Source organism: Crocodylus siamensis, chromosome 1 (assembly GCF_052110815.1).
Source record: "Crocodylus siamensis isolate JL-2025a chromosome 1, ASM5211081v1, whole genome shotgun sequence".
In the NCBI taxonomy this organism is placed as follows: Eukaryota; Metazoa; Chordata; order Crocodylia; family Crocodylidae; genus Crocodylus; species Crocodylus siamensis.
The window spans coordinates 152519823-152535196 of NC_143395.1; the positions used below are offsets into that span (position 1 = coordinate 152519823).

Here is a 15374-nt window from a genome sequence, read left to right on the forward strand (position 1 = left end):
GTACGTCCTTAACTTTGGTATTTCCTGACTTTAAAGTGATTGTCCTGGGAAAACCTGAATAATATTAATGTATGATTTTTTAACACTTGCATAGTAATTTAAGCGGTGGACTTTCTAAATAAATATGTTACACATTGTAATAACTAACCATTTTTTCTAGCTTATCCAGGATATGGTCAAATGCTGGAATGCCCTCAAGGTTACAAGAGGATCAATGCTACCTTTTGTCAAGGTAAGATATTTGGCATGAATTAACCTAATTTCTTTTGAACAAATCTTATGAGCTAAACTAATCTATCTGACTTACATTAGTATGACAGGTGTATCAGTCCTTATCATTCAAAGTAGGACAAGGGATTCTGCACCCTGGGCAAGGACAGGAGCCAGCTGCAATTGGGGGTAACAGCTGGCCAGCAGTTGCTATTTTTGTGCCACCCCCAAATCAGCTCCCGTGGCTGCTGCCCCAGTCAGTGCCCTCCCCTCTGGCCCCTCCATTATGCTACTGATTCAAAGATCTCTTCAGTGTTAACATATTTATTGTACACATGAACATATACAATAAAAAGCGCAAAAAGAAACCAGACAAAACTGGTAATATAGGATAGATTTTCTAAGCTGCTGCTAGCAATAGGGTTTAATCCTGTCATTGATGCAAGGTATAGCTCTACTACATAGCTTGGATCCAAAATAGTGCAGAATATAGCATGGCAACAGAACCCCTTTTATACTCTATGCCCACTGGTTGCAAGTCTAGGAGTCATCCACACAGACAGGGATCGAGTAGATGGCACTGGTACACATGCTTGCGCTGCAGCACCAGATGCTTTTAAAAGTACTTGGTGCTGTGGCCCATGCATTTGTATAAATAGCGAAATGCACATCAGCTCTGAGATAATGGCAGCAGCACGCTTTTGAACTAATACACATTGAAGGTATTTTAGTTCAAAAGTGTACCACTGCCATTTTCTCAGCTCTGACGTGTGTTTTGCTATTCATACAAATGCATGTGATGCGGCTCTGGGCATGTCAGCTTGCATGCAGAGCAGATTCAAGACTCAAGTGATTGAGTCTGCTCCGATGTGCCAATTCTCCAGTGTGTTGGAGTAGACAAATGCATGCGTATAAATGCCCAGAAGAGATGATGAAGCTGCATTACAAATGGCAAAACTAGGCAGCCCAATGGTAACGGGGGCATGTTTTAAGGCTGGCCAGCCCAGCCCATGATGTCTGAACCTCAAAGTTGGAGATATGACCTCAAATGAAATGCCCCTCCATGCAGTGTTGCAAGGCTGTGTACTCCTGTGTGATATGCTCACTACCATTCCATGGAGGCCTCCACACATCCACAGAAGCTGACTTTGAACTGAGTGGGTTTTTCAGATAACTCAGTACATCGCTCTGAGGCTTTAGACAGCTAATACAGGCCCTGGGGCTTGTTTGGTGGCAGAATCAAGCCTTTAATAAGGTGGAACTACGTGAAGTCAAACAGGAGGTCTTTGACAGTTGACTTCACTGAACTTTTCCCTATTTTCATTATTGAAACAGAATTTTTACTTTTAATCCTAGGTTTTCTAAACTTTGCATTTTTTCTGAGAAAATTTAAATACTTTCTTAAAGGGTTTTGTTGTTGTTGCTGAACCTTTTTCTGAACTTTTTCTGATGTTGTTTAAAGCATGACCCCCATTTTATTTTTTGTCCATGAATATATGCTGTTCAAAGCATTGTGTAATATATATTTTTCCATCCATCACCAAATAATTATTTTCTATATGTGTACTGTAAAAAAATGTGTTTAGAAGTGAATGGGAACCCAGTGTCATTATGCTGTTGAGAAAAATGGACCTGATTCTAGACTTATTTATAGGTATATTACTTTGGTAGTTCCATTTAATTTAATATAGTTTTTCCCATTTTACATTTATTATAAACAAGAGCAGAATTAGTCCTCAGAAAAGAGCAGTTCCTAGCTTCATGTCTAAGAAGAGGTTAACCTCTAAAAAGTCTTTGCAGAGTTACCCTTCAAGTCAAGCATATACATTCAAAAGCATGATCTCACGAAATATGAAGTGTTAAGCAGGAATGTCAATTTAAAATGAATTTGAATTCCTTATCGGTATTAGTCAATGAAATTAAGCAGAACCTTCGTTCCTTTGATTTTGTACAGTCCATACATCTATAATGACTTAATTTGAAACTTGGAGGCTTTTTTGATTTAGTTATCTTCAAGGTTATAAGGCTAGCACATTTAGGACATTTTCACAAAGTGGGCATAAGTGGTCGCAAAGGATCTTTCTACCTTTGGAGTGGTGAATAGAGTAACAGGCAAGGGATTTGCAGGCTGTACCAAGAAACAGGGGAAGAAACACAGAGAGAAAACAAGCAGGTAGTAAGGAACATGCTGGAGAGAACTGAGAAAGGAAGGCAGGCGAGAGGGAAGGGTAAACTGAAGTCTCTTGGTGGTCGTTTTGGCCTGTGGATATAAGGGCCATTGGTTTCATTGCAGGGACACAAGAAGCTGCCAAGATACACTTTAAGAGAGGGGAGAGTAAGTGGATAACTGGTGTCAAAACCCGTGTAGCAACTTTGGATAATTTAGTTAATGTACTTTAAAAAAATAATCCCGTTATAAGAAGATACACAGTAGCCAGCCAAGTGTACCAAAGGGGAAATAGTGCTGCTTTGAAGAACACAAGCAAAATTTTCAAAATCTGCCACTTCTATCTCAGGGGAATACATGTGAACCATCATCAGAGCATTTCTCCATCAGACTTTGTGGCATACATGCTTCCTGACTTCTTAACAGCAACACTGTGCAAATCCCTCATTCAGGTTGTGGGTTTGAGGTACTGGAGGAAAATGATAGCAGAGAAGGTAGGGTTGGGTCAGACAACTGAGGAAAAAAAGAAATGGAAAAGGTGTAGAAGGGAATGATGTGTACCTGCAGTCAGACCTGTGAGGGCAAGTCATGGCTACCCAGTAGAAGAAGGTGGAGCAGAGAAAAAAAGAAAGGAGCAGAGCAAGACAGCAGAATTAGAAGCCAAATCTTGAGGACTTCTTCTTGATAGAGACATATGAGGATGAGACATATAGAGGCAAAGCGTTTTATTAGACACACATGTTGCACACTATTTATTAGACACACATTCTCCTTAACCATTTCTGGAGAAACTGCCTGAATGAAATGTGCCAGAATAGGCATCCTGGCAATTAAGTGCAAAGTCTTTCAGCATCTGGAAAAAGTGACATGATCTGCAACTCAGCATTATGGCTGTCTAAAGGAGAGGATTCAGTATCATCCCCAACCCTCTGAGCTTGTTAGGGTGGATAAAAAGGTAATAGTATTTGTTACCAGTATGGAGTTAATATGTAATAAATTTGGGCATACTAAGATGTAATAGTTTTATGAGTACTGTACATAGGGGGGGGTCACTGAAGAAAAATTATTGTTGGTTTTTGATCTTGCTTTTTACTGCAGGTAGTAGACTATTAATATACATCTACAATGGTCAAATTCAATGGGAACTATATATAAAGATAATGCAATGGCTTCCTCAAGCCAAGGGAGTGTCGGGGGGTGAAGTTGTCAGGTTTGTCTAGAGAACTGTTCGTGAGCTCTGGCAGGGGATCAAGTTTACATAGCAAGAGACCCTATATGGGAGTCTCTAGGGAATTAGTATACTCATATGGGATATGGTAAGCTAGGAATGCATATACTGTAGTCTGTTTTATTGTTTTTATATTTGCCTCAAACTGCTTATTTCTGCAGAAATAACATATCACTTTTAAGGAGGTTGCTTTGTTACTAATTGCCCCAGACAGCTTCGTTTACCCTCTTGGGAGCAACCATGAGAAGCAGATATGCCTTTTTAGTAGAATGTGGTTGGGGGAGACAAGAATCTAGAGAGAGCTTGCTATCCACACGACATAAACCTTGAGGATGCCAACAGCAATGTTGAGATGGAAGACCTGTGGAGTTTTGCTTGTTGGGTGTGGGGAAAGGGGTCACGTGTTTGCTCAAAAAATGGGAAAGAACTGCAGAATGGGGAATAGTCAAATATACCTATGCATGCGCATATTTTCATGTTAAATTGCACCTTTCTGAAAATTATGCTGCCATATGCCATGGTGGTAAGGGCCAAAGCCCTGCCAGAGTAAGCAATACTGGAGATGTATTTTAAACTCCTTCCCACAGTCAAACAGCTTCCTAAAAACTGGTGTTATATTCAGGGCAGCCAAGAAAGATCACCCTTTTCTCCTGGACATCATCCAGCTCTCACCATTTTTGAAAATTCTGATCTAAGTGCCTAATCAGCGTTTTTTGTTCCAATTTGTTTTTGCAGTCAAAAACCTCCTCAGTTTACAAAGCCAATGTGGTATTACTGTGATTAATAACCAGATCCTGATTATTTCCTTTTAACTGAATGAACTAATGTAATGAAACAACTCTCTTACTAAAGTGTGTTGGATAACAAAGAACCATCTGTGTGCACTTCCATTTGAATAGTTTAGTATAATTGCTATCAAGCTATTTTTTTCCCCTCAGTAATGCAGTAATTATCTTTTCAATGGATGATTTATTACATATACACACATGAAGACCCCAAGGCTGCCTTTAAACTCAAAAAACTATTAGCACAGTTTTATATTATTTGTCACAACATACAAGGCAACTCTAATTTCTGGTTCCTAATTTTTAAATAGATTTAGGTTTAGGATTGTATTTACTGGTTTTTCATTAAGATAATGGTTTTCTTGGGAAAATAAGTGAGATAAAAGAGCTGTCAAAGAGGTCAGGAGGGCAGAAATTAAGTTTGAGGGGAGGGGCTTTTAAAAAAGAAACTAACACATCGCTCTTTAAAATTTTTACTTTGAAGAATTATAAAAATACCTGGATATTTGTTGCTCCTCAGTCAGCTAGATAGCTGTTTATACTATGGTGTAGTTCTGTGAACATTTGCAAATGTACTTAACTTAAAGACAGTGAAATCTCATTGACTGTTGCTAATTCCCCACTGTCCTTAGGAATGTACTTAAAGTGAAGCACATGTGGAATGGTTTAAAGAACCAGGGTGCTTATTTGCACATTAATGGTTCAGCCAAATTTCACCATAGTACACATGATTCTGGACTTCAGGATTTGTCTCACTGATTTCAGCAGCAGTGTCAGGCAGATTTTTGTGATCATATATACATTCCTGAAATACTGGATTTCCCAATAGGTTACTTAAACCTGTTGTGTTATATCATGGTCATGCATACTATGTATATCTCATGTATTTACCCCTTGATATTATAAACTTTTCTTACAAGCTCCTTTGATCATCACTGAAAGGTTAATACTAACCACCAATGGTATCTTCATTACCAGGGTATTTTCCAGTGCCTAAATAGGAAATTACTTCCATCAAAGGGTATTAAACATTATAGCTACAGGTGCAAGGTCCACAGAGGACTTCCTAGGCCTCTAAATGCTGGAACTATAAGAGACGAGGGAAAATGGCAGATCAGCCTGCATAGTCCCGCACACATACTTTTTCCCATAGCAGTCTGCTCTATGCTACTGTGGGGTATAAAATATTGGACTAGATGGACCTGTGGTCTGACCCAGCGTAGCATGTCTTATGTTCTTTATCTCCACTACTGCTATATGTTAACTGCTGCCAACTATTATGCCTTTGTTAAATATTGCTATACTTTTTAAACCTAGTAAAAGTTCCCTAAATTATTGGGTGTCCCAGATAATATATTGTTCCAATGTTTTAATTGTAATCAAAGCAAATAGGAAGTAGGCCCGTGTGAATAGGGAAGTATTCAATTCAGATTCCGATTCGGCCGATTCAGAGGACAGTGATTCCATTTGGAGATTTGAACACCGTTCTGAAACGATTTGGCCAAATCAGCTTCGGAAGGTTCAGAGATATTCAGTGATTCGGATCAGCCAGGGAGAGGCAGGCAGAGCTGGGCGGATGCAGGTTCTCCCACAGCTCCTCTCGCTATGCCTGCCTCTCCCTGGGTGGGGGGGAGCTGTGGGAGAAGCCCCCATGGCTGCCTTGCCAGGCCCCATCCTCCGGCTGTGCCTGCCTCTGACTCAACAAGGGGAGCCGCAGGGGCTATGCCCTGCTGCTGCTTGCCCAGCTAGGATGCAGGGGGGTGCGATGCAGGCACAGCTCACTCCAGCAGGGGCGAGATGCAGGGCTATGCCCTGCTGCCACTTGCCCCTTTCCACCTAGAGAAAGCTGTGCCCGGATCCCAACCCTCCCCCCGCCCCAACTGGACAAGCAGCAGTAGAGCAGAGCCCCCGCTCCCAGTGCTGCCGCTCCCGCATCCCCTGTCCCTGCCCCTCTCCCTGAGTAATGCCCCCCCTGCCCATTCCCCAACCCCAACAGACTTACCAGCTGTAGGCAGCTGTCAGCTGCCTGTTTAGCCTATGGCCAAATCTCCTGATTAGCTTAAGCTTTTCCCGAATTGATTCAGATGCTTTGAATCAACTTGGAGCTTTTACTTGGTCTCCCAATTCAATTCATATTTGGAGATTTGGTCACCGAATCAAGGTGAATCTCCTCCAAATCAAATCAGCTACTGAAGCTTCACAGCCCTAATAGGAAGCTAGTGCACTATGGACCTTATGTTCAGAAATTGCCCAGAATCCACCTTCTAACCAGCAGGCTCTTTTAGGTTTCTCTACCTGGAAATGTGGCAATGGAGATGTCCAGAATTACTTGTCACTTCTTAAAATCTCAGTTCTTGAATTTTAACTGAATTAATCTAGGCCTGTATGTGGCAGCATACTGTTTTTAATTAATTATGTTTTAGGAGATCTAAATTAATTTCTGGGTTTTGATCATGTGTTATATAATCATTGAACAGTAGGATTGGATAGGACTTCAGGAGGTCAACTAGTTCAGCTTCTTGATCAAGGCAAGATTGTCCCTTACTAAGCCACCCCAATCACACTGTTGGTTCATGTTCATGTCCTCTCTGGTCCTTTTCTGCAGTACTGCAGTACAGCCAGTCATTTCCCAATCTCTATTTGTGCATGTGATTGTTCTGTCTGAAGTGTAGGTCTTTGCATTTGTCTTCACTGAATTGTATCCACTTGATTTCAGTCCATTTCTCAGATTTTATCAAGGTCGTCTTGAATACTAGCCCTACCCTACCAAACGTAACCATCTCCACTGAACTTGTTGTTGTCTGCAAATTTGCTAAGTGTGCAATCAGTCCAATTCTTCAAATCATCAGTGAAGATAATACTGGACCTGAGACCTGAGGAACCCCACTTGATGCCTCCTCCTACCTAGACATAGAACCATTGATAACTACTCATTGAGCACAATGATCTAGTCAGTTATGTATCTACCCTGCAATTATTTCATATAGGCTGTGTTCCTTTACCTTATTAATGAGAATGTAGTGAGAGATAGTATCAGAAGTCTTGTTAAAGTCAAGATATATCACATCTATTGCTCTTCCCCTGTTCTCCACAGAGCCCACCTTCTTGCCATAGAAGGAAATCAAGTTGATCAGGCCTGATGAAGAATCCATGTTGGCTGTTCCTAATCACCTTGTTCTCCTCCATGTCCTTAGAAGTAGCTAGACTTTTTGGGAAGTACACTATAGTATGAGATAGTACCACTCTAATAATCAGCTACCCCCATTATCTGGTGCTTCTGAATCCCATTGCCACAAGGATATGGCAACACTGCAGCTCACCTTCTGTGGAAATATTCAAGAGAAGGTTACACAGACAGTTGACTGGGATGGTTTAGTTTAGGGGTGATCCTGCCATGAGCAGGGGGCTGAACTAGATGACCTCATGAGGTCCTTTCCAGCCCTACTTTCACATGATCCTATATTTATTTTTATTTGCCAGTTAGGGTATTCTGTTTTAGTGTAGACTGTTCTTAGCTGTATCTGCTATTTGGGGCCCAGTCCTAGATTCAAACTGATATATATTTTAATCCGTCCTTTCTGATTTAGGTTTTTCTTGCATCTAATATCCACCCTTCATTGCTGATCATAAAAAAAACAAATCTTTATGAGGCCTCCTTTCTGTGTATATTAGTTTAGACATTTTAGAATGCCAGGTTCCCTATACGGTTTAGGGAAGGACATTTTTCAGAGATGTTTTATTTGTACTAATGTTCTCCTAGTGTGTGATACAAGAAATAAACTTACAGAGGAGGTACTGATAACATAGTTCCCTGGACTTTCATTCTTTCTTGTTTAGTTTGAAGGCTTTGGATTGGTAGTCAAACCTTGTTTGTTCCAAACTTCTTGCATCTGAAGATCTCTCCTCTTTATAGCCAGTCTAGAGACAGCGGGTGTTTTTTCAGCAGCCTGGAAAGGAAAGAAATAGAAGAGCGTGAATTCACCAGATTTTCTGCCAGAGTGAAATTCTAAGTCAGACATAAATCATGTGATAGGTCCCAGAATCCATGCGGTGTGTTCAACAACACAAAACTACTTTAAATATTTTTTGGATTATTTGATTTGATTGCTGGTTTCTGCAGTCATTGCATAATAGGATATCTTTAAGGTGCATTTGTTTCATGTTTTCAAGCTTTTCCTAGCATCCATAAAAGCTAAAAACTCAAAAAAAGTGGTGAGAGGGTGGGAGTTTTCACATACACAGTCTCTTAATTCCAGCATCTAGGGCTTTTAGTGAAACATCAGGGGCCAGGTTCTCTACCACCTATTAGGCATACAGGTAAATTTAGTGTAATCCCTGTTCTACTCTGTTCATATCTCTGAAAAACTGTTAATACCAAAAGTATGCGGGTCCTCCCTTTCCTTGCTGGCTTTGGTGACTCATTCTTAAGGGTAAATAAAGAGTTTAGTACAAAAGTAGAATCACTAATGGATTTTCAGGAACTTAAACAGGATAGACAGCGTGGGTTGTTGGATATACAATGGTCACAGCTAGGCTTTCTGTTTCTGTGAGTTCCCTTTCTAGATCAAACATTTTTAAGAGCTTTCTTGGTACCTAGGCTGATACTACGTAAGGCTTTGCACATTTGCTTTTTATTCTCTATCATCCATTTGGCATCCTTAGTCCCAGGCTACAGATAAAAATTTCAGAGAGAGCAATTGAAGAGAGTGGAATGGAATGTTCCACTTAGTTCCTAAAAGGTCTGTGTGGTCAGCTGAACTGTCAGCCTGGGTCTTTAACGCAGATTATTTCTGTGCCATATATTTTTTACTAAATGACTTTCAGCACTTTCAGAAATTATGACCTAGAATGACACAGACTTTGGCTTTGAAGCATTTTCTGTCCAAGACAAAACTGATAGATTATTTGAATTTTTGGAGTCCTATCACTAAAAGGAAAAAAAAAAGGTCACCTCCAATAAGTAAAGGCTTATTAGAATTTTCTATCAATATATGGTCCATTTTACTTAGTCCTTAGTTAAATCTCTTTACTAAAGAGATTTACTAAAGAGATTTAATTAAAAGCCTTCAGGCTGCCTGTGATACAACCACCACTCCACTCATTGCTCTTGCAGCAGCTGGGGTCTCTGGACTCTGCCTCCCTCTGGCTTTTGATTCTTGCCCTGCTCCAGGGGCAGCATGGTGCAGACAGAGTGTGCTGGGGTGACCATGCTATTTATTTTGCAGAGGACAGTGCCAGGCTCTTTACTAAAGAGATTTAAGTATATTTCCTTACATCCATTCAGTGGTTTGTCATCTCAGCTGCAACATGATAAAGACCAAAGGAGGAAGAACTTCCTGACAGCTACCTGGTGAGGAAAAAATGAAAAATCAGTAACTTGGGAAAGAGAACTTGTTCCCTAGCCAAGTTAACTTTAAGAATTGTGAGCTCATCAAATTTGGTAGTGAAATTCTAAACCAAGACCAATCATGTGATAAGCTTTGGCTACCATGAGAAACAAGAGGTCTTTTTTTATATAGCTAGATATTTATGAGGGTATGTCTATTACACTGACCATCTTATCACAAGAAAAGTAGGCTCCATTTCAGCAAAGCATTTAAGTCTGTACCTAGATCTTACTGATGACAAAGAGACTTACTTCTACTTCAAATTCAGGGCTTGCTTACATGGTTGGCTTACTAAGGAAATGCTTTGTTCCTAAACTCAGAAAAACTCCATTTTTAATTAAGGTAGAAGAATGTGCCTTTTGCAGGCAAGGTTCATCTTTGTAAAGATGACTGCCTGCTTTCCAAAAGAAATTTCAGGATTTGAGATTCTATTAACTTTCTTCTATGACAGCTTCAGAGACTGATTCAAATCATCCTTCATCTATGAGTCCTGTTAACATGTTCCACCTTTATAACTAATCTAAAAATGAGACCTTTCTTCCATGGTGTCAAGTACTTAAACAGTCCTCCTAATTTCTAGAAATCTTTCCCAGTGGTATTATGAACTTATACGTTCCAGAATATGGATCAAAAGAAGCATAATACTTTAAGATTTACAGTTGCTGTTACGAAACGCATGTGTACAGCATGAACTTGAAAATCTAAACTTTCCATTACCTTTTGTGGAGGAATCGCTTAACATTCTTATCATAAATCACTTACATAATACATAAAAAGGAATATGAAGCCTCTTATGAAACAGATAGAGAGTAATGTTGCAACACTAATGTTGGAAAGATCAGGTCTGTCCAACTAAAAGCCTTCAGGCTGCCTGTGATACAACCACCACTCCACTCGTTGCTCTTGCAGCAGCTGGGGTCTCTGGGCTCTGCCTCCCTCTGGCTTTTGATTCTTGCCCTGCTCCAGGGGCAGCATAGTGCGGACAGAGTGTGCTGGGGTGACCATGCTATTTATTTTGTAGAGGACAGTGCCAGGCTCTGCAAAGAAGGGAGCCAGACTGCCCCTTCTGTGTGCTACAGGTGGGATGCCTTTGTGATGTGCATGGCTGGAATGGGGTGGGCAGGGGTCCCGCACATGTGGCCAGGAGGAAAGGAGCTGCCCACAATATGGGGCAGGCTGCCTCCATGGTGTTTGGGCCTGGGAGGGGAGGCTGTGTGCACAGTGAGGGGCACCCTGGGCTGTGCATGTGGCAAGGACAGAGCTAGGCTGCACATATGGTGAGGTGGGAGGAGCTGGGTTGTGCACATGGTGTGGGGGGAGCTAGGTCGGAGCATGGTGAGGGGAAGAGGCCTAAGGGGGTGGTCCCCAGGGCACATCCCCCTCAGTGTGTGGCTCTCAACAGCCTGGAAGATGGACAGCCCTCTGTTAGATCATTTCACAGTGTTCATTGCTGAAGTATCTGCCAGATTTTTTTTCTACTAAAACTTAAGAAAATTCTGAGAAAATAGTTTTGATAACAATATAAATAAAGAAGTCTAATGACATTATTAATATTTCTGAAATGTATAGCTTTCAGTGTTGACATACTTATATCAACAAATTTACAACTGCTACTTCCAGAAAGAAATTTACTTTTATTTTTAAATGGCTGGTACTAGTGGTGTCTTTCAGAAAAATAAAATCCCTTAACACTGTATTAAAGGATTAATTTTTGTTTGGAATTATTTTGTTAAAAATACCTTTAATGACCTCTGTCTGTTTCTGTTGAGCTCTTCTGATTCTTTGAGTTAAAATGTTTTCTTTAAAAATGAACACAGCAGATTTAAATTGCAGCTTTGACCTGAGTACATTAACAAACATTTATTTACATTCAGCTCTACAATTTTTTTGTTTTGAGGACTAGTCAATGTGCCAAGCAGTATTGATTTGGTAAGCATACATTACATTGGATTAAGCATAGGGATGAAGAAGCAGATTTAATTTTCAAGATGTTTCAAATTCCAACTTGTGTTTGTGACCAAATATGGACCTAAAAGCAGTGGTCCTGATGCATGTTTTTGAACAAGTTGCATTGTAGAGGGGAGAGATGGTTCCCCGAACTTGGGCCTAGAAAGCTGATCGTTGCCCCTAAGGAAACATTGTGACAGCTGGGGTAGCAAAAACATGGATCTGCTTCACCAATGTTTCTCTCCCCTTATACTCCTGTTTCTTTGAGTCTGTAGAGGAGATATGGTATGGAGTTGGTTATGACAGCTTTAGGTTGCTCAGGGATCAGATCCATAGCAGAGCAGTGCTTCATGGTCATTTGGGCTTGCTGGGGAGTTGTACAAAGAGGGTGTTGTGGGCACTAGGATCAGCCCAGAGGTTAGTTTTCAGGTGCCTTTGATTTCTATATTGCAGTACAGTTTTGATAACTGCTAGGATGTGCTAGGTTTTCAAAGTTTTCTGCCTAAGCTATTAAGGTAAAAATGCTGCATTTTGTGGGTAAATTAGAAGCATGGTATCTTTATGACATGTAAGGTAAAACACTCAACCTGTTTTACAGTAACAAAGCAAAACATATACTTTTAGGTGTACACATATGCAGGTGCATATGTAATTATAATATGGACAGAAATTTTCCCTAGAACTGGCCATTACCAGGCATCCTGGTTTTCTCCGATTGAAATAAAATCCCCAATTTTCTGGTTTACAGAAAGTAACCCCAAATCCATATTTTTCCATGATTAAAATGAAACATCATCTATATATTATTGGTGTTTCATTTAAATCACGGAAACGTATGGATTTGGGGTCACTTTTTTTTAACTGAAAATTGGAGATTTTTTTAAATCAGAGAAAACCAGGATCCCTGGTCATTACTGTTTAGGATACTTTGCAATGATGGGAGAAGGAAAAATAATAAGCTAAATTCTGATGTGTGTTACACTGTAATTAACCTAAAGCAATTCCACTGCAGTCAGTGGCTCTCATTCTGGCCTGTGATGGAGCTGAAATTAGTATAGCCTAATGAAAGTGGCTATGATTTGTGCTCTCTAGATTTTGGACACAGTAGGAAACTAGAATTGTATACAGCACTAGCTGGTATAACTCCAGTAGTTACTTTAACTTACGTGAAAGGCCCTTGCAGTAGTCCAAGGCAATTGGATTCCAGCAGATGCTGGCCAAGCAACCTTCTTTCCAGAGCCAACCACTTTCTGATCTTGGTATGCCGTATGTAAATGCAGAAAATTTCCTGCTTCATAGTTTTATATACCCACAGAACAAATGTACAGTGGTGACAGGACAGTTTGAATTAGATTAATTGAAATCACTTTGAATTTAAACTTGAAATAACTAAGAGCAGAATTTGGCCAACAGCTCACATTTTTCTATATCTAAATTACAAAGTTTATTATTTATTTTTAAAAACATTGTTTCTAATTATGTTTAACATTAGCCCCCAACATTCATACTGTAGAGTATGAATAAGTGAGCTGAGCAAATAAATCATAACCAGGGATAAGGGTTTTCTGTTTGCTATGGAAAAACACAGATTTTCTCCTTGAAATGAGAAAAACACAGAAATCCACAGATTTCTCCTTGCAGGCTGGCAGAGTTTTAGCTAGCCAAGGGGCTGCTGGGGGCAGTGGGGAGGAGGGTGATCAAGCTGGGGGCACCATATGCATGTGCACACATGCACGTGGCAGCCAGGCAGCGTGGTAGTTAACGCAGCTTCCAACAGAGTAAGTCTAGGGGGAGGGTGCATAGGCTATGCATCAGGAGAGCAGAGGGTGCATAGGCAACATGTCCAGAGGGAATGGAGGGGGCACGTGCCCCACCAGATTTGTGTGCCCATGGTGGGCACAGGCCTGCAGCCTGGCTGGACTGGCACTGTGCAGGAGCCTCCTCTGGAGCCCAGTCAGAGGGATCCAGCATGGGAGGGTGCAGCAGGGTGGTAAGACCGGTCGCTGCTGCCACTGGTACCCCAGTGCCAGCCATGCCGCCAGCAGTGCAAGGAGTAACTGACCAAGTGGGGGCTGCACTGCCCTCACCTCCTCCTGCCTCCAGCTGCACCCGCACCAGACTGCAGCTCTGCCCTGCCACCATAGCCTGGTTACCACCTCTGTCACTCCCCTCAAGCTGTGGCTTTACCCTAGAGGGGAGGTGGGTTGCAGGGGAGGAGGTTCTGAGGGGAGTGGCAGCAGCTGGGCCATGGTGGGGTAGAGCTGCAGCCCGCTGTGCGTGCAGCTGGTGGCAGGAGGAGGTGACAGCAGTGTGCCCCCCCCCCCGTCCATTACTCCTTGAGCTACTGGTGGCACAGCTGGCATGGGAGTCCTGGCAGTCGCAGCAATGAGTCTCGCCACCCTGCTCCACCTTGTCACACTGGGTCCTGCCCACTGGGCCGCAGAAGTAGCTCCTGCCTGGTGCCAATCCAGCCAAACTGCAACACTATGCTGTGGGCGCAGAAATATGGGGGGCATGTGCCCCCCAATTTACCCCGACACATTGCCTATGTCAGGGGTTGTCAACTGGGGGTATGTGTACCCCTAGAGGTATTTGGAAAAGTCACAGGGGGTACACACGGCTCTTACCTGGGGAAGGGGCACTGGCGCCGGCCCCATGTGGCACACCACACCACCTCCCACGCCCTACCCCAGCTTGCTCTCCTGATTCGCTGCCGAGCCACTGTCCTCGGCTAGTAGTCGAGGGTGAGGAGGTGCCCCTCTGCAGAAGAACATGGGGCAGTGGGACTAACATGTGGTGGCTGCCTCCGCTAGCCACCACCTCATGCTGCCGCCTCCCAGGAGCAGGGCCTGGGGGGCCAGGTTGAGGGCAGTGGTGCCCGTCTGTGGGCCACACAGGCACTGCTGGCCGGATGCAGGGGGCTGGCCTCACACACGGTAACCCCAACCATACCACGTACTGCTTTTCCTCAGCCGGTCACTATCGCATGCGGCCCATCAACAGTCCTTGGAGCCGCACATGCGACCAGCAATGGAAAAGCAGTGCGCGGTGATGCAGGGAGGTGGGTGGCGGTGGCCAGTGCCTGCAAGCACTACCCCCCCTGCACCCAGCTGCCAACACCAGAAGGGGTTCACTAGTTAAAAAACGGTTGAAAACCCCTGGCCTATGGCATCACTTATGGTCAGGAACCCTCCTCTGCCCTACACACTCCTGCCTTGCCCCACACACACTCCCTGCTGCCCTACACACCCACCAGGTTCCCCACACACTGGGAGACTGGGATGGGGGGCTGGGGGTTGAGAGTGAGGGGCACCAGCAGGGCCAGGGGCCACCAGCATGGTGGAGGGAGATGTGGTTTGGGAGTGAGGGGAAACAGCTTATCAGAGCTGTTCAGTGCCACAAAGCAGTTGGGGCAACAGCTGCAGCTGGACCTGTGTCCTTGTAAATGAAGGGGACAGGGGGAGCTCGATTTTCTATGATAAAAAAACAAAATCAAACACTGAAATATATAGGTGTTTAGGATTTATTTTTATTATGATGATTGAGGCATTGGTAGGCTTCCAAATTGTAAAATATATCAATAAAACATGATGTTCAACTGGTACCTATATATATGGTGGTGTTTCATTTCAGTTGCAGAAAACTGTGGA

The 15374-nt window shown here is 42.5% G+C and overlaps 1 protein-coding gene across 12 annotated transcripts in view; it reads left to right on the forward strand.

Moving 5' to 3' along the window:
* LTBP1 (latent transforming growth factor beta binding protein 1) overlaps positions 1-15374 on the forward strand; it is a 357999-nt gene that overhangs the window by 193804 nt on the left and 148821 nt on the right. For all 12 annotated transcript variants that reach the window (XM_090045635.1, XM_090045667.1, XM_090045616.1 and 9 more), the window contains one exon: positions 161-232. In XM_090045635.1, coding sequence (XP_089901761.1) covers positions 161-232 — 72 coding nt within the window. The remainder of the gene's footprint in view (positions 1-160; positions 233-15374) is intronic.